Below are 22,795 nucleotides of genomic sequence, written 5' to 3' on the forward strand. Positions count from 1 at the left end.
TTTCACCACGATCAGAATTTCAAATGACTGTACTGGCAGTGCTGGTATTTTGAGTAAACAGTTGGGATTCGTGGGGAGTCCCCCTTTTGAGATGGCTTTCAACAGCGTGCAGTGGTTGCTCAGTCTCAAAGTTCTTCTGTAGGTTGTGTGGCTCTCTTCAAAAATTAGTACTCCACTTGTCTGGGTTAATGGCTTTCTTGTGCTAAAGTGGAATAGGGAAAGGGGAAAATCTTTATGCATAGTTGGATTTGATTCAGTGTTGGTGTTGAGGGATGAATTACCATTTCCACTGGTAAATCTCAAATTATCCCTCTAGTGTTTTTTTGCTTCAGGTTAAAAAGGAAAAAAATTGGCTGATCTCTTCTTGATATTCATTGTCCATCTTTTTGTGAACTGTGGGAATGCACAGATATGAATGGTTCCAGTGTTTCAAAGTCAATTTTACAGACTAAAGGTTTCTCTTAAAACACTAATAAATAACCTTGACACGGAATTCTAAGGGAGGCAGGGCTGAGAGATATTTTGACTTTAAAGTCAGGCCCATATTCTGAAAATGGTTTCATCAGCATTGGGCTGTAGAGAACCCAGGCAAGTTCAGTAATCAAGAAAAAGTCAAGTTTTGCTTCAAGTCTGGTTGTAATTAGCTCCCTGTTCTCATGACTGTTTCTGAAGATTTGAGTGGCCTGTTAAGATTCATACATGTGAGGATCTTGTGTACATATAGGTCTGTACAGAATGTGGTAATTGCAAATGTAGCCTGGCTTGGGAGGTTCATGTGCTTTTGTGATATTAAAGACTAAATACTTAAGTCCGATCACTTCCAAGAGCTAAGCAATAATTTCTAAATTAAACCCCTGCTGTTTAGGAATGGTCTTGTATGCTCTTGAAATGTCTAAGACAAAAATCAATTTATGAAATAAAATGTTTTATTTTATCCTGATGAGCTGCCAAATCTCTGAAGCTAAATGTTAACTTTTTTTGCTGGGAAAATAGGGAAAGGTGGATCAGCAAGGAAAGCTTGAGCTCTTGTCTCAGGCCCAGTATAGAAAGATTGACTCAGGGGTGATGCACATAGCTCAGTCCTTTCCTCTTCAATGGGGATAGCCAGTAGAATAGTAGAAGCTGATACCACTGGATGATCACTTGTAGGTTCGTTACTTGTGTTGGGAATTGCATCTCCTTATACAGAGCAAGAAGGAAAAAAATAAAGGCAATATTAATATATCAAGTAATCTGTATTAACACTCTTCTTGCTGCTGTTTTTCAGGATTGCATGACTTGCAAAATTACCTGTCTGGGGACCTGCAGTGGTATTTGACTGGATATTGCTGCCTGGTTCTGAATGATGTCAGAACAGGATTTGGCAGATGTTGTTCAGATTGCTGTTGAAGACCTGACTCCAGATAACCCAGGTACAGTGCAGGTGCTAGTGGCGGCACAAAGACATTTACAGTATTGTCCATTGACAAGGTGGAAATCGCTGTTGAGCTTTTCTTAATAATATAAAGCAGTGCTGCAGATTCTTTTGAGAGGTGATTCTTAAGACTGCACGCTAGGTTGTATATCTTCAGTGCCCTTTAGATCAGATTTTTAAAAAAATTATTTTCTATTACAGGCTTTATTGCCTGGGGCTTTTTTGTGCAGGGGTAGACTAGTGCTGAAAACTCTGAATGATATATGGCCTCCTGCACTCTCTTGTTCTTCTCCAAACCGAATGTATGTTTTAGGCTTTCCCTCAAATGAGAACTATCTTTTCCCTCAAATGAGAACCATCTATTATGAATTCTTGTTTTATCTGTAAAATAGTTTCTCTCATACATTGTTCAAATTGAAAAACACTCCTGGAAGCAAATACTATGATAGTCCTTGCTTAGAACTTGACCTACTAAGCCAAAATACTGAGATCGGTCACAGACACTGATCTTGTGCTGCAATTACATGTGAGGAGGTGAGTGAAAGAACTGTAACTACAGTTACAGCAAACAGAAACATACAAAAAAACTTGTATTCTGATGCAATTCAAAAATGTTTGCAAAGTCTTGGAAGAGGAGCTGGGACCTGCCTGTTGTGGTCTAGGTGGTAACTTGGTGTTAAGGGTATGGTATGGTCAATCTTAAACAGTTTTTCCTTTGCTCAGTTGCTAAAGGAGCTCAAACCTAGTCTGATCTCAAGTGATGCTCTGACTGTGTGGCTCTTCCAGGGCTTTATCTCTTGATTTTGCCAGGTTCTAAATTCAGTTTTCCATTATTACTTTTTTCTTCAAAAAGTTTGCCTTTAGATGAAGGGCAATTAGAACCTATGCGTCTGCACATGCAGGTGGTTATTTTTGGAAAGCTGGCAGGATTTTGTTCATCTATACTGGGAAAACTAATCCACTACTATGCTGAGTAGTGGCTGTAGTTCTGTCTTTGTAGAGAACTTCATTAGTACTTTTTCTGGTTTTGTATAAACATGGGGCTCAGAAGCCTGTAGAATCTGTCAAAGCAGAACAGCAAATGTGGCAACTCTGCTACCTTCTGGTAAGTTCCTAATAAAATCCAAAGTAATGCTTCAGTGTTACATCCTCAGTGTGCTTGAAATAAAGTATTGGATTTGGACAAATGTTTTTTGAGAAACAGTAAAGCATTGTCATATATTTAAGAGAAAACCCAAGTAAGTGTAAAAATACATACAATATATTAAACACCTTTTATGTTAATTAAACACTTCTTACATAATTTATTAATGTACTTTTAATTTGAGCCTTGTCCTTTTGTATTATAAACTATGGCAGTGCTTATTTTTCTTTGCAGTTGTGTTGGAGAATCATGAAGTGACAGATGATGATGTAGAACCTGCGCTGAAACGCCAACGTATAGAAATTAACTGCCAGGATCCCTCTATTAAGGTTTTGATAATGCCTTTTCCTATTTTTATTTGTAATGGAATTAAGTTGGTTTACTTAGGGAAATACATTAAAAGAAAAGAATGTAAACCAAACTGTTTATTATGTTATTACATAATGCTGGATTTACTCATAGCCGCCTTGTATATATTTGTTCATCTTTGTGCATAAATTTAAGAATCTGGATGATTGCCTAGTTCTCCAGTGTCAAATCCATAGCAAGAATTTTACATGCAGTATGAAATGTCATCAGGATTAATTCCAGTGACTCAAATGTCGCTATTGGTACATTTTTTGAAAATGTGAATAAAGTTGCCGTAAAAGATAAACTTGAGCATGTATTTGTATTACAATTTGTAGATACTTTTGAGCATGTTTAAAATCATTATTTTTAGCTAACAACATTCTCCTAATAATAGTTAAACCACATTTCGTTCAGGCTCCGTACCTCAGGCTTTTCTGTACTTGCAGAACTTCCTCCGTGTTTCTCTCTATAGTGTTTTAGTTTTGTGGGGGTTTTGTTGTTCCTTGGAGCATATGAGTACTGTTTTACAGCCACACATGTTAAGCGGTGTGTAGTTCTGTAGTTCTGAAATGGTCAAAAAAGCTGAAGCCCCGTATTAAAAGAGCACCAGGGAGCAGCTCTGTAAACCAGCGCGATGAGCTGTGTCAGTTGTAGCAGAGGGCCACGAGATGGCATAGTTGCTGTTTGGGAAGGCGAACATGTGTAACGTTACCCTTTAATGGCCTGTTTTTCCCAAGAGGAACCAAGTAGAATAGGCTTTCTTTTCAGTAAAATTGCTTAGGAAAACAGGTCTTATTTTTTTGCTTTTCTTGGTTTGCTGTTCAGGAGAAAACTTAAGTGAGTGGCATTAATTGTCTCTGAGGTTATTCGTGTTGATATAATTTCCACTGTAATCATGTGAATTTATGTGTTTGGGCAGGAAAAAAATCTTAACTTTATCCAGGAGGATGCATTCATAGTTTTTATAATCCTTTTGTTTTTAGTTGTATGGAAAGGCTTTGACATGTGTATGAAATCATACCAACAAAGTGCTTAGGTGAAAATATGTTTGGCTTGGATGCTTTTGGCTTATAAGTAAAGATCTGGAAGAGCTTGAGAATGCTAAAATGCTCCTGGATGTCATCAGTTTTGTATGTGGATGAATGTTGTTACTAAGCACGCTCCTAGTTCCTTTAGAATTGTTTTCCAATCACATTTATCTGCAGCTTCCTTATGTGTATGTTGCTGAAGATAAATACATAAGTCTTTAAAATCAGTTTCTTTTTCATTCTCCCTTTCTAGTCGTTCCTGTATTCCATTAATCAGACAATATGCCTGCGGTTGGATAGCATTGAGGCAAAGTTGCTGGCACTAGAGGCTACCTGTAAATCATTGGAAGAGAAGTTGGATCTTGTCATGAACAAACAACACAGCCCCATCCAAGTCCCCATGGTGGCAGGTTCTCCTCTTGGCGCTACACAGACATGCAATAAAGTACGATGGTAAGAAAAGAACAGATTACTCATCAACGTGCTTTTTAAAATAACGTAAATCCATTTCTTTGGCATCAAGCTTTGCAGCTTTCTGTATAGCTGTCAAGAGCTTGGAGTGCTGTTTATGAGTGTAGAGTTAATTTATCTTGAAGGTAATTTTTGTACCAGTTTCATGATGTTACTTAGAATGTACTTACTGTCCATGGACAGTTTGCAACTATTTCCACATTTCATTTTGACTTAAGACTGGTTCATCCATCCTCTGGAAAAGTCTCATCAGCTATTTTAGACAGGTTTTTTTAGACTTGCTTTGCTTTTATTTATGTGGCTGTTTTGAATTAATGACTTCATCATTCTAATTACTTTTCATTTTACTTTATTTCACCAGAAATACAACAGAGTTTGTTTTATGTGCTTGTTTTCTAAAAACTCTTGCTAGAATAATACCTGCTTTGGGGAGGGTTAGAAGTTGGAGATGGAAAATCTCTTAAATCTAATCCACTCTGATGACAGAGCAGGTTTGACTTGTAGTACCTTTTATGTATGAGTTGCTTAATATAGTTTTAAATATCTGAATCTTGATGTGCCTGTCATTTTGCTGTAGAGATGATTCTAGCCAGAGAAATACGCTTATCAAAAGACTCTTCTGTCTAACAACTTTTTCTTCCTCATTCATACTTCTATAGCTAGAAAAAAAAATCAATACTTCTCTAAATAATTACTTTTTATTCTCCATTACAAAGGTGTATAGGCAACTTTCACATGCCATACCATTCTAGTCAAGATATCCTAACTTAATTCATCTTTTGTCAGTCTGCTTTTCCATCTTCTGATCTTTTTTATCGCTGTCTTTGAGCTGTCTCAATACCTGAAAACTGTTTTGTATATATTTTTGGTATGTTATACTTGGTGCAGTGTTTTAGGTGCACTACTTTAGAGCTCTATAGAAAATTCAGTTCCTTGCTTTATGCTGTGGGGCTCATCCATGTGATGTAAGGGGAAAAACCCAAACCACCACAAACATGACCCTTTTCTTTTTTGCCCCCTTTTCTCCTAGGCTCTTTGCTGTATTATTATTATTTTTTTTCTTTCAATATTGCTATTTTTATAATTGGTATTTTAAGCTAAAAATTTTTTCTCAAGGTTGTAACTGCATTTTATTATTGTATCTTTCAGTTCATGCATTTATCAAGCAGGGTGAAGTATAACTGTGCTACTGTAACGATTCAGAGTTGGAGGTTTTTACCTGAGAGGGATACACTCTGCTTGGGTACCTATTGCATAATGCAGACTTACTTCATGGTTGCTAACTGAATGTGACTACTGATGAATGGAGTCTAATATTTTTAAAAGATACCTAATTTGTATTTAAAAATCTAAAATAATACACAACCCAATGTGTTTCTTGATTTCTGTATTAAAAGTTCAAATGTCCTTTTTATTTTCAGTGTAAATTGGAGTAATCTCTGTGCCTTCTACTGTAGCAGTCACCTATCCAGTTAGGAACAGGTGATATCCTCAGACTTTTCCAAAACAACTTTCCTTTTCAGATGTCCAAGTACAGTGTTTGGGCCCCAGTTCAGAATTTCTTCACTGGTTTTTGTTCTTGTGCTGGTGATGAACACCCTGACCATTGGACATCTTCTTTTTCCTTTTCTCCATTTAATTTTTCTTTAACATAGGTGCTGTGTCTACATCTGTCTATGCTTTTGAAGACTTCCCAGTCATACGTTGAAAAGGCTAATTGTGGCTAAGTTCTGTATCAAAAGAGATAAAGTACATGTAGTAACTATTTGGGTCAAAGTTCAAGTAACTAGAGTATTACACAAGTTTTTACTAAATATTCTTTATCAATAATTCTTAATTCTTCTTTAAATCTGTTGCTAACTTTTTTCTCTCTGTATTAGAGATCTTTGAGCTCTTGTGCGTAAGCTGAAGTTCTTACTGTGGTTTATGCACGAACGACTTCAAAACACTTTCAGAAAAGCATGGTCCCTTTGGGAGTCTATTAATTCATGTTCAGTGAATGCTTTCCTCTGTAAATTGTACTGTTATGTGTTTCTTATGGGATTTGCCAGACCTGAGGTGGTTTGTTTTTAATCTCTGTAACCATCAGAAATCTATCCTGTGTGTTGATGGTGAGCTTGGTGTTTAATCTTTTGTTTTAGGTGTACAAATTTATGATGATGGCTTCTGAGACAGTCTGAACATGATTTAGACAGAAGTCTTGAAGACTGTAAGATTCTCTGCCCCAAATATTTGTTAGTGTTGGTATGAAGCTGCACATTATCAAACGCATCTTGCCAATAAAGCACTGAGGGCTTTTTGTTCTTTAGCAGTCTGTAGCCTACATGACTCAAAAGAAAATAGCTAGGGGCGTATGTGTTTAAGTTGGCATTAGTAGCCCTTCAGTTTGACAGTGATGATGTGTTTCACTGATTTCCCTGTCTCTCATTCATAAAAAACTTTATCACTTGTTGATTATTTCCAATTAAAGCCTGCATGGTCTGTTCTGTTCTATCAACTCTCTATGTAGTTCCCTCTTCCCCTTACATCGCAGATGGCAGTGGAGAACTGGCAACAAGAGTCAGTGTTTTGGATAGTGATTTACAGATTTTGCATCTAAATGAGATTCTTCAATCTTACTCTCTTTCTTCTGCCACTACAGTAATACCAGGTTTGGTGCTCCAACAAAAACATTTTAGTTAACAAAAGCATGTCACCCAGGTGGTGCTGCACTGCCCGTGAAGCAGACTCGTTCTTTTCTTCAATAAATACCTTAGGGTTTGTGATCTTTTCCACTCTATAGTGAATTTTGGTTACAGTACTCTTGGTAATTTGCATTAATTTGATGCAGATTTAACACAATCAAAATTTGTTTTACAGCAGTGCACACACTAAAGTATGAACCGTGCATTTTAAATGCACACAGTTCGATTGCTTTATGCTATTTGTTCTTTTAAAATCAAATTGCTTTTCCTAAGACTTGCCAGTTTGAAATATGCTTAGCTCACCATGAGATGGAAACAAGGACAGCTTCGAGAGAGGAGCTTTTTTTCTGCGTCATCTTGTGGTGGACTTGTGTAGTTACAGCGTACCGGGGGAATTCACAGCTACACGCTGTGGCCTGCCGTGGCTTGATCTGGAATTTTATGTTGTTTGCGGCACTGTGCGCTGGCTGCTTATCTGATGGAGTGTTAATCTGTCCATATAGCTGCACTATGGAGTCAGGAGTCTCATTTTGCAATGGTTATCAGGCTTACATTGAATGATAAGTTGTCTCTTCTAGTAAACTTAACATATTGATCTATTCGGGTAATTCATACCTGCTTTGTGCCAAACTGTTGTTTCCAACATTTAGAAATTCTGATTAGGGAAATGAAACAGAAGATTGTAAGGAGATTTGCAGTAAGTTGGGAACCACCCCATGTTACTAGCTCCCAGAACAGAAATGTAATGCTTGTTAGAATCTGATTCTGTTTCTGTCTCCTTATTAAACACGTGAGAAGTGATATGTGTGAAAATTTTACAACATCCTTTTCTGGATATGTGATTTTTGAAAGCTTTCTGGTGTTTCTTGGAAAACTAAGAGATGTTGAATTCAGAAATTACTGTCTACTGCTCTTGATATTTTGCATAAGTACATCTTCATGCAGGCTGAATTGTCCTCAGTTCTTTCGTTCACGTTGTTTACCCTCATCTGCTATTGTGATACTTCATTATATACTAGCTAATTGCAGTGCAGATAAGTAAGAAAGCGCAGATTATGTAGTGCTGTGTAATGAATGATTTGTATGAATGGTTGAGATACAGGGTGAACAATAGGCTAACTTGTGGATCTCCAATTAAGAAGTTCAAGCTACAGCAAAAACTAACAGGAGAAAACTTCTTTTGAAAGAAAGTAATTCTGAATTTGTGAGATTTAAACTGGTGTGGGAGAAACAGCAATATGCCATGAACAATATGGAGTGACTTGTAGCTGTTTTATTTTGTGTATGTTGTATAAATCATCACAGAAAAGCAGAACTAAACAAGTGTAGTTTTGTGTATGTTTTTGTCCTATATCCTCTGTCTTTTCACTGGGCAAGCCTTGTGTTTCCTATGTGGTCCATGATGCTCCCTGCTGTAGGGTTTTGTAATCTGCCATGCTATTCCCATGATAGCAGCATCTCTGACTGCTGGAGTTAACTGCTGCAGGCTTGTCCTTAGCCCAGCCCCAGATTTTAATAGGTGTTTAGTATCTTTCAGACAGTTTGTTTCTGTCAGATTTGGTCATAAGAGTGTAAAGTGTTATTTGGGATTGGAGAAACAGCGTGATGTTAAATCTTTTTTTCCCGGGGAGGCAGGAAGAGGGCTGGGAATGAGTTTTAAGAAGAATTTTCTCAATGTTCAGTGGCTGCTGCTTAAAAACACGTAGTTGTCAGGATTACCTGCAAACACACAGTGATAATAGAGTTTTTAAAAACTTTTTTCTTGGAAGAAAGGCTGTCAGAAGGTTTCAGAACTAGTAAAATAGGTGGCAAAAGTCTTCAGATTGCAGAGAGTTATGCTGAACTATATGGAGTTATAAAAGAGCCAAGAACCAGTAGCAGAAAAATGTAATAAATTAGTAATGGGAGTATGTGTATTGTCCCAGTGTTCCGAGCTTTGTCCGGCTTTGTGCAGCATTAGCACAGCCTTGCTTTTCCATCCAGGAAGTGATTGACTCTCTTCCTCTGTCTGCAACATTTCCTGGCAGTATGGCTATTAAACCCCTCTAATTTCTTTTCTTTATGAGGTACCATGCTGGTAAAAAATTCCAGTAGCTGCTGAAAGCTTCTTGGATAGGAGAGCTGGTGCAATGCCTGATGGCTTGTCAGTATGGCAGCCTCAGATGATGTTTGAAATTTAGCATGTGCCCAGGTCTTGACACTTAGAAATTGATGAATGCACACTGTGAAAGTGCGACTCAAATCTTTTATCCGTGTTTTGAAGAAACTACTTCATCTGAAAGATTTCAGCCCAGAAACAGTGTTATTTTTGTCAACATCTTTTCATTATTCATTCTTCTGAGTGGGTAAGCTCAAGTATAAATTGTTAAGGTTGATTGCTTCTGATAACATAGGAATTTGGGTTGGTTTCACAGAACCCTTCATCATTTGTATTTATGGGTATTTTCTGCAAATACTATGTTGTACAGTTCTACTCTGTTATTTTGGACATTTTTCTTGGGTAAATAGATGTAATTAAGAGCAATTTTTAAAATGTAGTCATTTTGAAGAGGATTTAAATTTAAAATTGGTGTTCTCTTCATATTTAATAATAAAAGTATTTCTGATGAAATACGGAAATTCATAGGTAAATGGAGCTTTTCTTTTGTTAAACTATTTCCCTTGAGCCTTTGTTATGGTAAAGTTGAAATACAGACCACATACATCTGGTTCTTTACCATATGCATTTGTGGCTAACCAATTAAGGGTACCGGTCACTAAATGTAGAGATAGAATTGCACATATTTTTGTCTTTAATGGGAACCGGAGAGTTAAATGGAATTGCAGATTTTAATGCACTCACTTACTGCATAAAGACCTAATATGGTATCCTTGAACAAGACTGGTTAGCGGGTTGGACCGTAGCTTATTACACTGGAATGCTGGAGAGGGGCTTTGGTCAAGGGCCTGTAGGGACAGGACAAGGGGAATGGCTTGAACCTGCCAGAGGGGAGACTGAGATGAGCTCTTGGGCAGAAGCTCTTCCCTGTGAGGGTGCTGAGGCGCTGGCACAGGGTGCCCAGAGAAGCTGTGGCTGCCCCATCCCTGGCAGTGTTCAAGGCCAGGTTGGACACAGGGGCTTGGAGCAACCTGCTCTAGTGGAAGGTGTCCCTGCCTGTGGCAGGGAGTTGGAACTGGATGAGTTTTAAAGTCCCTTTCCACCCAAAGCATTCTATATGCTTGAAGTGGAGGTGTTTTAGATAGTCTTGTCTGCAGTTGATTGTCGTGTTGGTAGGTTCAATCAGTTAGTTTTAGAAAACAGCATGTGTCTTTTTTGCCTTAAGATAGGAAATGATTTTTTTTCTTTTTACTTGCAAAAGAGAATGCTTGATGCAGTTGTGAAACAGATGGAATGTATGAATGTGCTTTATTTTTTAAGGTGTATTTCATTAATAAATCTGTTAAGTTTAATTAAAAGGATGTAATAGGTTTTGAAGAATAGGATTTGTCCATCTACTTTGTTTGTAGTATGCCACTTGGCAAGCCTTTTGGCTCATATTTCTGAGGTTCCAGTTCTGTGTTTCTGGTGTGTGATTGTTTCTTTGTTTACAAGTGGTTTTGTAGTCAAATGATGCAAAAGTGAAAACTGAGATGGTTTTAAATGAAACAGTAAAATAGGAGGATTTGGGGTGGAAAAAATTACAGGATAACTGTTCTTCTAAATTTAGGAAAACTATTGTTGCTCCTGCATGAAGTCTTTAGGGGGGAAAAACCAAACAAACCTAAAGAAATATAATCAAGGTATTGGTATAAAAACAAAATAGCTAGAATTCTATTTTTATTTTTTTCCCCTGTGAGTTACAACCCCCTTGACCAACCTAATTACATGTTACCAGGTATTGAATAGCTTTTTCATTTTTGTTGCTTTTTTTTATCAGAAAGTGTTTTATAGATTATAATAAACTATCCTACTATGTTAATCCAGGCTGTTAGAATAGTAATTCTTCAGTTCTTATCAGTAAATACTGGCTGTGGAGTTGCTGGTGTATGTAGTTAACCTCTTTCCCGCATTTGCTGCAGTTGATACTATAACTCATTAAGTGATACAAACAACTATGCAATTTTAATCTGTAGGTATTTTTCTTTCCTTTTTATTAATTCAGTAATAGGTAAATTAGCATTATAAGCCTTGGGAATTGTTACTGGCTTTAACTGAAGCTGTGAGGCCTGAAGACCCTCAATTTGCAGGAAGATGTGTTTTTTTAAGTAGCCACTTTGAAACAAAGCGTGTATTGAGAAATAGAGTATCCTGAAAGACGTATGGTATATGGTTTATTTTCAAGTTGCAGGTACATTACTCTGCCTGCTGTGAGCCTGAGCTCATGCAATGAACTTTAGGCCTGAAAAAATATTTCCCTGGAAGCAGATTCAGTCCCCAAGACAACTCAGCAGGCAGCCTAGCGCAAAATGTCAGTGATTTGGGGTGTTAATCGGAATGTATTATAAAGGTTTTGTTTGGAGCAGCTTTGGAGTTCATCAGGTTTTCAGAAATTCTTTCTGCTTTCTATAAGCAAGCCAGGTTTATTTATCCTTTGGTACGTCTTGTGGTAGAGCATCTTTCTGGGGCCTCATGCAGCAGTGTCTTCAGTGCAAACCTTCAAGCCTGAGAGTGGCTGGCAAAACCTTTTGTCATTGCTTTGGGCTGAACCCTGGGGCATCAATAAACTAATAACCTCTCCCAGTCACTTTCTGTCACCAGTCAGTGATACTGTGTGCAAACATTTATTTTAAATTACCAGTTCAAGTGTCATGTCTGTGGTTTCTGTTTAACAATTCTGTTATGTTTAATGGGTTTGTGTTCATGAAGAATTGAGGATGATTGTGCTGTCCTGGTGTGAATAGCTCTTTCATGCAAGTTCAGTCTGTTTATGTCTGGGTATGGAGCGGGTTGAAGGAAAATGGCAGAATTGTCTGTGATCTACTTTGACTGTGTTCATTTCGGGCACACTCTCAATTAGGGAACAAAGTCAAGATTAACAAAAGTTAAAGATCACAATTAAAACTTTGTGGCTTTAGAGGATTTTGCCCCAGATTGTGAATTTGAAGTTTTGTTTAGAATCTCAAGTTTTTTAAAGAGCACAAATACAAGCAAAAATTGCTTGTAAAAGATTTCTTGGAAAATAGATTGCTGGTAAAGTGGAATTTTTGCTAGAGGAGTCAGAAATTTAACTGCCATTCATAATTGCATTGATTGGTCAACAGTGCTCTTTAATTTCAGTGCCTTTTGTGGCTTCTGTTTTCATAGAATAATAGAATCACAGAATGGTTTGGGTTGGAAAGGACCTTAAGATCATCCAGTTCCAACCCCTGCCAGGGGAAGGGATGCCTCTCACTAGACCATGTCACCCAAGGCTCTGTCCAACCTGGCCTTGAACACTGCCACGGATGGAGCATTCACCACTGCTTTGGCCAACCGTTGCCAGTGCCTCAGCACCCTCACAGTAAAGAACTTCTTCCTTAAGATCTAGTCTGAACTTCCCCTGTTTAAGGTTAAATCCATTCTCCCTTGTCCTGTCACTACAGTCCCTGATGAAGGTCCCTCTCCAGCATCCTTGTAGCCCCCTTCAGACACTGGAAGCTGCTCTGAGGTCTCCAGCAGCTTCTCTTCTCCAGGCTGAACAGCCCCAACTTTCTCAGCCTATCTCCATACAGGAGGTGCTCCAGCCCCTGATCATCCTCGTGGCCTCCTCTGGACTTGCTCCAACAGCTCCATGTCCCCCTTATGCTGAGGACACCAGCCCTGCACACAGTGCTGTGAGTGGGGTCTCAGGAGAGCAGAGCAGAGGGGCAGGATCACCTCCATGACCTGCCGGTCACACTCCTGTTGATGCAGCCCAGCACATAGTTGGTTTCTGGCCTCAAGCACACACTGAAGCTGGTTCATGTTCAGTTTCCCATCGACCAACACCCCCAAATCTTTCTCCACAGGGCTGCTCTGAATCTCTTCTCTGCCCAACCTGTAGCTGTGCCTGGGATTGTCCCTACCCCATTTAGGACCTTGTGCTTTTCATTGTTGAACTTCATGAGGTTGGCATTGGCCACGTTTCGAGTTTGTAAAGGTCCCTCTGGATGGCATCCCTTTTACCCAGCATATCAACCGAACCACACAGCTCAGTGTCACTGGCAAACTTGCTGAGGGTGCAGTCAGTCCCGCTTCTGTTTTCAGTTCTGTCTGCTGTTGGGTTTTTGCCTTTTTCTTAAATCCTTACTGCAAAGCAGGCAATAAAGGGGTTTGTTTCATGTGCATTTGTGTATGAAAACACACACACTTGTGCACTCTCATTTTCAAGCTGAATGCGTGCATCATGTTTTATATGGCTTTCTTAAAGGAAGTCAACTACTATCACCTTATAATACCAGGTAGTGATGAGCAAGCAGTGTTTTAGTCTGGAAGAATTGTGGCTAGAATTGTGTAAGTAGATAGGTGAAAAACTCAAAATACATTCTGGAGGTATAGTGAACATGCGTATCTGAAAATTATGGTTCTGTCTTGCATTCAAAAATTTGGTTTATGAAACTGCACTAATCAAAGGAATCATTTGAATAGCTGTCAGCCCCTCTTTCTTTATCCTGCATAGTGATAGTTTTTTCGTCTGTGGTGTGAAGAAAAACCCACAACAAACCACCCCAATCTTGACATCTTTGGTTCCCTGAAAACATGAGAACGCTTTCCAAAGTCTCCTAATTTGTCAGAAGAACTTGTCAGCCTCAATATCTTCAGACTGATTCTGGTCCTGCATGTTTTTTGGGTTTTTTTATTGTGTATCTTGCAAGATCTACAACAGCAGTGCTGCAAACAATGGTAATTCTTTCTTTGGACTTTTATGTTAGAGGCTTAGATATTTTGACATGAAGCTCGGCCCTGTTGGTTTTCTGTCTGGAGTTGTTGTTAAACATCATTAGCAAGCGAAGATTTTTGTTACAAACCACCAGTTTGTGAAGATTTTATTCTTGCTCCCATCACTACTGGGAGTTAAAATTCACACAGGACTAAGGAGAAACAGCATCTTGGATTTAAGAAGCTTGTACAGCAGTGTTCTCATTGGAATTTCACATTCCATTATTGTTGCACTAAGATATTGAGGAGCCAAGTGTTTAGTAATTTGCTGTTGCGATTTGATAAATTCAGAAACAATGTGTAATGTCCAGATAGCATTTAGGTTGAGAGTGCAAGGTCAGTTATGGAATTAAAATAACAATTTAATACTAATATTTCATCTGTGTTTTGGAGAGTTCAATAATTCGTGCATGTATGGGATGGAACTCTGTAAACCTTTTCAAACTGACCAAGATTTGAACTGTGTCGATTCATTCTCCCAAGTCCAGTTTTCTTAGGTTAATGGCTTCTGATGAAATATTGTTTATAATAGTCCAGTGATTCGAATGAGAGCCTAGCAAGTAGCAGCTGATAATTTACGTCTGAGAAATATATGCAAAATACGTGGCTTGGATCTTTTTAGTTGTGGTGGTGTTTAAAATGTGGCTGTGAGGCTTAACACTCTAGAAGTCATCTTTTAGAAAGATACAACTTTGAATTTTTAAATATAATGCTAGCTAAGATTTTCAGCAGTATACACTGAAAATAAAGTCTTAGGTAATAAACTCCCTTCAGAGGGTTTGGTTTTGTAATGTGTTACAAGGCTTAGTATTTTTCTGTTTGACAGGTAATCATACAGTAGGTTTTCCTGGCTGTTACTCTTAGCCTGTGGCAAGTGTGAAATCCTTTAACTTAGGAGGCTTAAAGCACTGGAAGTAACTTGTGCTTGCTCTGAACTACACGTGGGTAAACAGTTTAATCCCACTTAGCTAATACACAGGAACTTTGTTCTGTGCTTAAGACTTCAGTGAATCCTTTTATTCTCATTCTGTAAAGAAAAAAACCTATGTGAAAGCCGCGGCACAAAACCAGAAAAGCAGTTGTGTGAAGTCTCTTGTGTATTGCTATTCACAATAGTGAGCTAAGAAACAAGAGAACTGAATGTGCACAGAATTTGCCCCTTGTGCCAAGACACTTGAGAAATCCACATCCTTTATTTGTAAGGGTATCTGAGAATGAAAGAGAGGCATACATGGGGATCAAGAAGGCCTTCAGTTTTATAGATTAGGGGAGGCATTTACTAGTGTAATTAGTGTCTAAGAACATTTAAAACCAATTATAGTAGTATTAAAATGTGGGTTAACCTGCCCCCTTGCCAAAACCCATAAGGGTCGTGTTAGATGAATTCGGGGGAAAGCAGAATATTGGCGCTAATTCCGTGGTTCTGTGAGCATAGCCAGCTATTGCATTCAAAAAATAAATGTAAAGGGTACATGACTTGAAGTTTGGTTCAGGATAAATGCCTTCATATGGCTCATGCTTTTCCTTTTGCCTAAATAACAATGGAAAAGAATTATTGTGTTTAATGGAAGTGGACAGTTTTTACCTCATGAATGTTGTAAAATGGCTGAAAATTGTTATTAGGATTATATTTTATTGAAAGCCTAAAAATCTTACTATATTTGAATCAGTGCACTAGATTTTTGGAAGCATGTTACATACTCTGTATTTCAAGAAGTAATTCATCGAGCACATAACAGAAGGGGGCAGAAAAACCTTATATATTCATTTGGATTCCAGTTTTGAGAATTTAAATCTTTTTAATGTTACAGTCTTTGGAGATTATTTGGAGTTTGAAAATGCAGCAGTAAGAGCACTCCCTGGAAACTTTTCCTGCAAGTTGGGGTATTTAATTCTGAGTACAACAAAACGAATGCATGAAGAGGAGAGCAGCTAACGAGTTTCTGATTAAAGGGGGGGAAGTTTTCATTTTCCTCTGGAAAGGACAGAGCTTTAAGTTATGTTTCAAAGTAATTTGCACACCAATCTACACCAAACTCAAGTACCAGTATTTTCAATAGTTGTAAAAACAACTGATCTTGCTACTCATGGAAAATAATATGTAGTAGTATAGTTTTAAAAAATAATCTACAGTGTTTTTGGAGAGTCCTAGTTTTACTTCAGGCAAGGTGGGAAGGAGCTATAGATGAACTTACAGCTTCAAAAGGATGAAACAGACCAACATCTAGCAAGGTCTCGGCAAGGTTGGTAGGATGGCAGAGAGCCAGTCTTCCATCTGCTTTATTTGGCAGGAGATGCTATTTAACTGATACACTTCCAAACGTAAAAAACACACTGTTTGGAATCTGAATGTCTTTCCAAACAGAATTTTTCCTTTTAGTGGAACTGTACATTTTTGCATATCTTTAGCTTTGTTCCATATTGAAGGGTGGAGTAAGAGACAGGAAATCTGCTCCTAATAACTTTTAAAATTGTATTCTTTGTAAGAAGTAAAGAGTGGTATTTCTTCAATATCCCCTCAGGGTATATGGAAGTTAAAGATTCAGTACCAGCTCTCAGAGTAGCAGCATCCTTGGCCTATCTATAAAAATGTATGTGTGGTGGCAAGCATGGTTGGGTAATTGTGAAAAGCAAGAGAACAGAGATACATAATAGAAATTATTTACAAATCTGTTCTATAAGAGTTGAGTGTTCGAGTTGTGTTTGCAGAAACTTACTGTTGTATTTATTTGCAGTTTATCTGGTGACCATCGAGGCTTCAGTTAACTAGTGTCTTGAGAGCCAGTTTATAACACTGCTTCCTTCACCCCCAAAAATCTAGTGCCACATAAGTCAGATTTATGCTGACTTGTTTTGTGAGAAATTTTGGAAAATAGATCTAGAAGTATCTAATTGTATAATAAATGGTTCAAAGGCTTTACTTTTTTCATAAAGTGTTTTCTAAACATAGCAATTTCTGGTTTAGTACTGAGGCTGCAGTAGATCACTCATAGTAACTGCGTTCAAGATCAGTCAACCCTACATATCCCTTACAGATCAGCGTTTTGCATTTTGTGTTCAATTCAGTCTCCAGTATGTTGCAGTAATTCTACTTCTCTAGTTAGGAAGTTAAGGCTCAAAGAAGGGTAACAACTGTTAATTTCTTTCTGTACTGTCTGAGAAAATATCTTTGCTGTTGTATTACCTATGCATTTTTAATCTTACATTTATCTTTAAAGATGCTTGTATTTACCTGTTAATTATAACTCATGGCCTGTCCATTTCTTGTCTATAATCAGAAGATTAATAATCAATGACATTTCTGTTAGCATTATTTTTCAGTCCTAGTTATGTTGTTTGCATGTGGCCTGCATGTACTGGTTTTGATGCTCTTGTGTATCTTCTGAGGCCATTGTTCACTGTGCATTGATGTTTTATGGAGCTTCAGTTAAGTTTGAAGAGAAAGTGTTGTGGGTTCTTCTCCATAACAATTACTTTTTTTTATTTTTTATTCTTAAAAATAAACCTGACAAAACAAACCCCCTCAAAATGCCTCCAGAAATGGTATCAAGTTCCTTGCATACCTATACCATAAGATCCCTGAAGTAACCCCCTTATTTCACGTAGTAGATTCTTCAGTTCACTTGTAGCCTGACTGTTGGTTAGTTGTTGAACTAGTTGGAAATGGATGTTGTCATTTGTGGATGACACACTTGATTATACAGGTGTGTTTAGCTTTTCTTAGAGCACAATAATCCACAACAGATCATAGAATCATAGAATAGTTAGGGTTGGAAAGGAGCTTAAGATCATCTGATTCCAACCCCCCTGCCATGTTAACAGCTTTTAAAATTGGTTGATAAAATAGGTCTTAAAGCTAGTGATTCATGTCTTTGATTGTCAGCCAATTCAGAGGCACTCTCTAGGTAAGGCTGTATACAACAAACTCCATATAAATGTATTTTGTAGCTTGGAAAATGCCTGGCTCTAACTTATTTGAGCTGAAAATTCAGTGTTAAATGTTTTTAAACTGTTAACAGTATGTTTTAATAAATGCTGCATTTGCTTTATCTTTATTATAAATTGATTACAGCTTTCTCAGTTTTCACATCCATGAATCTCTCTCCAGTGATGGCTGGTGTACTTTGGCTTGTCTTTTCACAGGATCTAAACATTAGTGCCGTCTTTATAATGTCTGCTCTTATGTGATGTTCCAGATGCAAAGAATCCAAAGATAATTTTTGATGGCTGGATTCTTACTGAAAATGATGGATAATACTGCTGCTTTTCTGGCAATTGGCTTGACTGCAGTTTAGGGATGTTAAAACTTTAACTGTTCAAGTGCCCATACAGCTCCCTACCCTATAGCAGGTGTTCCACTGGTCTTCATTTTGGTGAATCATCTGTCTATTGGCAAGCTTGCTCTCTCCTGGGTGATGAGGAGCTGCATTCATTCTTTTTTGACATAAATCCAATGTAATTTTGTGTATGCTTTGCCAGTTTGTGGTTTCATTCATGTGTACCATAGTGTAAATTCATAAGTCAGTTTTCTCATTCCTGTTTGGATACAGAATCTTAACTGTATGTGCAGAAGGCAAAGGAAGCAGGTGGTCATCAAGAGGAACAAGCATTTAGCATTATCTAACTAAATAGTGATGGAAAGATCCAGAGTGGCTGGTGTTAGAGATGAACACAAGTGTTAGTGTAAGATAAAAAAGAAAACAAAGTAAGAAAAATGCCACACTTCTAAAATAGCATTTTTCTGTGTAATCTGAAAAACATGCAGATTTTCCTTATGGTAGGGCTAATTGTAATATTCCTCCGGGCTCGCCTGCCTGCCCCCTCGCCCTCCCTTAAGTCTTCATGTTTCCCCCCCCCCCATCAGTAAACTGGAAGATGTGACAGTTCAAGGTCTCTTTCCCAGACTCGTTTTCCTTAAGGCTGTGTTTGGCTGGAGAGCTTCAGTAAAAGCAGTCTGCCAGCATTAACTCCAATTCCAGCCTTCCTGATCCTCTCTCTTTCTGCATCTCCTTCTGAGATGTACACTAGAGGATGAGACAATGATATCCTCAGGAGCCCTGCCTTCCACATAAGCAGCATCTGCTGTGGGAGTGTTGGAGTGACCACAAGGTATTACATGCCCAGGAAGCAGCAGTTGGTGTGGCTGTGGCTAGTTCAGAGTCTCGAAGCTGAGCTCTTAGTTACGTGTTTGCAAGATCTCATGTTCAAAGAAGGCTCAGAAATGGTCTAAATAGAGCACTCGTGTTTGAAAACTTTGGTCTGATTTTTATCACAAGTCATTTTCATCGGTTTAGAGAAACGTTTTTGATCTTGTACCTTGTGGAAGATAGAAATGTCAGTTAGTTCCTTATCCTTTCTTTTTCTCTTTCTAAATGAAAACCTCATCTGGGAAGAGGAAGAGATGGTGGTGGTGGTATTGCCAAAAGTTCTTTTATGTCATTGGCTACATTCTGTGTGATTGACAGGTTGTTGGCAATGAAAAACCAACAGTTAAGACTAATGATCATATCTATGACTCACACGTTTCCATACTGAAAACTACCTTTGGCAGCAATTTTCTTATGCAAAATGTAGAATGTCCTTTTATATTAAAAAAAAAAAAGGCAGAGGCTAAATGTGTATGCTTGAAAATCATTATTTGGTATGTTTGGTTTTTTTAAAGAAATATTTTCATCTCTAGGTTAACAGAGTATTTTGTAACTGTATTCAAAAGATTTCCCAGAATATAATAATATCTGTAGGTTGTGTGCATTTTAAATTTTTCACTGAGTTGTGTCCAAGAATAGGCAAATTGCAGAACCAGTCTCTCCAAGTTCTAGTGCTTATGGGGAAAGGAGCACGTGAACACAAATGGAAAGTCCTGAAGCCTGTGCAGCAACACAGGGTTTCTGAAGCACTCCCCCTGACCCTTCTTAATATTTTCTTTCCATCTTCTCTATGAGTGTAGCACTGGCAGCACTTGTAGGAAGAATTGCTTCATTTGGGATCGGAGTGAATATCGGAAGCTTTCCTCCTTCTTTTGTGATTTGTTTTCTGTATTTTAGTACATAAGTAATGGTTAAAAATCAATTAATCTCTAGTATGAGATGTTCAGACTAAAAAGTTAGAATAATCCAGTATGAGGATGCACAAGCCTGTAATAAGTTTTAATGATTTCCTCTGGATTTGTCAGGTTAGCCCAGTATTTCGGCTTTCCGTAGAATTCCTTATTTAATTTCATGTATATTCATTGGATTTCTTGTTGTCTCTAAAATAAATAATCTGAAAACAGAGAATAGAACAACTCGCAGGAAAGTTAACAGGAAGCATATTCCTCTATCTGCAGGGAATCTTATGGTTATCCATTTCTCCTGTGTACGAGTTGGAGTCTTAAGAAAATCCTGTGAAACTCTCCTTTTTCAAGGATAGTGGAACCTTTTTGTATTAGTCCCTTTTATTTCTTTTCTTTTTCTTCCAGGTAAGCGACTGCTCAAGTTTCACAGCATCAGGTCTCAAAAATTTCTGCGTCATGATGCCTCGTTGTCAGAGTTTGTCATCAAATTTTATTGCCGTTCTTGTTCCATGTAGATCATGGGCCAGAACTGTTGTTCCTTGGTTAATATTTATGATGATTTGAATGGAAAGGTTACCTCATTCAGCTCATGCAGACTACTTTTGAAAGCATCATTCTTCAGAAGTTAAGCATAAAACATAAGAAATTCCTTCTTTAAGAGTGAAAAAGAATTGAGTTTTACTGGAGTCTTTTTGTTAGTAGATACAGAACACAATACTCTTTTCTCCAACATTGATGATTCTTGGTAACAGACAAGAAGATCCAATTATTTTCAAACTACAACTCCTACTCAGGCAGGTTACTCACAGAGAAAGGTTAATTGGTGGTTGTAGATCTGTTGTGTGATGTTGAATGTTTCCAAACAATTATTTTAGCTGTTGTCTACCACTGTGCTTTCTGTGACTTTGTTTTTTCTCCAAGCTGCCTTATGGATTCTTTGATTCCTTATGAGTTCAGAAAAGTTCATTTCCAAATGTAAAACAATTGATGGACAATTTGGTGGTAGTTGTGGCTTGTTGCAGAGGTTTTCTTTGTGTATGTGGTGTCTGGTTTCGCCTTTCTGCTGTATAACCAGGGAAAATATGTGTCAGTAAAATGGTATGTTTAGTTAGTGGCTCCTCCCAAAATAACTGCGAAGGTGGATTTTTACTGTCAATACTACTTACTAACTAGGAAAAGTTAATTCTTGTTGAGGAGCCAGTGTTTTCATGGTGTTTGTTTAGGGATGAATTGGAAATAATGTTTATGCATTAAAGTAAGCAAGCTTGAACATACACTGATGCATTGAAAAGGGGATAAATCTGTGCTGGTGGGCTGTATAAAAGTATTTCCTTATTCTCAATTTGCTTAAATTAGCTATAAGCCATCCAGCTCACTCTCTTGATTGTCTTCCTTAAAAATGAATATTCCTAAAAAAAACCCCAAACAACAAAATAACCCCCCAAAACCTCCGTAGGGCAACTCCCTCAACTTCTTCCTTATTTTATGCCAATTTTTAGTGCTAAATCTCTTTATTCCGAATATAAACTTAATATGAGTAAAATCCCAAGGTCTTTTATAAATGTAATTTTATTACATTTATCTCTACAGCTGAAATTAATTATTCAGAGTGTTCATTAAAAATAAGCTTTGGTAAGTGACATTTTAAACAGGCATTCAGAAGTGATTGCAAGTAAGATGGTGATAAAGAGCAGTGTCTAAAAGGAAGTGTAAAATTTTTGAACATTTAAACCAGCCTGTGAAAACTTCCAGTGTGGCTATGTGGACAATCTGGGAAATGTAACAGGAACACATAATATTGATGCTGGACTGGGGGTACTGCCAGCATTGCTACTGTCAAGTATTGCATTTATCAAGTATTTGGTGTGGGTTTTTTTTGTTTTTAAATGTTTGTTGCTGGCATTGAGAAAACAGACACAAATTGCCTTTTTCGTTTGTTCCCCCCCATAAAGAATGTGCAAGGTTTTTTTTCCCCTTGATAATGGAGAAAATTTTAAAAAGGTGAAAGCATCATAAACCCCTAGACTCTAGACACCAGCTGAAACAACCTAACAGAACCTCCCCATTTATTGCTTAATATAAATTGAAATTCGCATGCAGGTGAAAAGCTATAGTACAGTCAGCACTCACCTATGATAAGACAAACATTTTCCAGAGCTTCTCAAGGTTTGCAGTCCACCTGATCCTTGGCAGCCCAAGAGGAATCCTGTTTGTTGCTAGCACCAGATGCAGTTAAAGGGATGTAGCCTGGGGCTTTTTTTATCCATAAAACTTGTTGTCAACCACTTTATCTGTGCTAAAATCTAGATTCATTTATCCTTAGCTCTTGGGGGAGTTTCTTATCTTTTCTTTAGGCCTTACCAACTGCTATTATAGCACCTGAAGTCTTAAGTAGACACATGAATATTCAAGCAGTCAGGCACTCCTATTACAGCTGAAATAAATAGAGTTGCTTTCATCAGATTTATGTGTTTCAACAATTAGCTAAGGGATACAGTTAGGAAAAATAAATGTCCATCAGTCATATTTGAGATGTTAGTAAAAACAATAGTGGGCTATTTACTGTGGGAAGCAGACAGAAAGAAGAAAGCCTTCTCTGTCACTAAACTACACATTTTCTTTTAAGTTCTCTCCTTAAGTTTACCATGAGAACAGTGGAAACAGTCTGAAGTATCAAAACTGTTCCTTAGATTATTGAGTAATGGTGTGGGAATAATGTCAATAATCTCTGAAACCAAATCAAGTGATAAGCTGCATGCCAGAGCCACTTATTT

The 22,795-nt window shown here is 37.7% G+C and overlaps 1 protein-coding gene across 1 annotated transcript in view; it reads left to right on the top strand.

Moving 5' to 3' along the window:
- Window positions 1-1,342: 1,342 nt before the first annotated feature.
- The window catches only part of BANP (BTG3 associated nuclear protein), a gene marked incomplete at its 3' end in the record, with an annotated part of 68,293 nt that continues 46,840 nt past the window's right edge, over window positions 1,343-22,795 (top strand). Inside the window, exons 1-3 of the mRNA XM_010009717.1 lie at window positions 1,343-1,412; window positions 2,793-2,887; window positions 4,215-4,390. Coding sequence (XP_010008019.1) covers window positions 1,343-1,412; window positions 2,793-2,887; window positions 4,215-4,390 — 341 coding nt within the window. The remainder of the gene's footprint in view (window positions 1,413-2,792; window positions 2,888-4,214; window positions 4,391-22,795) is intronic.

The sequence above is a fragment of the Nestor notabilis genome, unplaced genomic scaffold (genome assembly GCF_000696875.1).
Source record: "Nestor notabilis isolate BGI_N333 unplaced genomic scaffold, ASM69687v1 scaffold35622, whole genome shotgun sequence".
Classification (NCBI taxonomy): Eukaryota; Metazoa; Chordata; class Aves; order Psittaciformes; family Psittacidae; genus Nestor; species Nestor notabilis.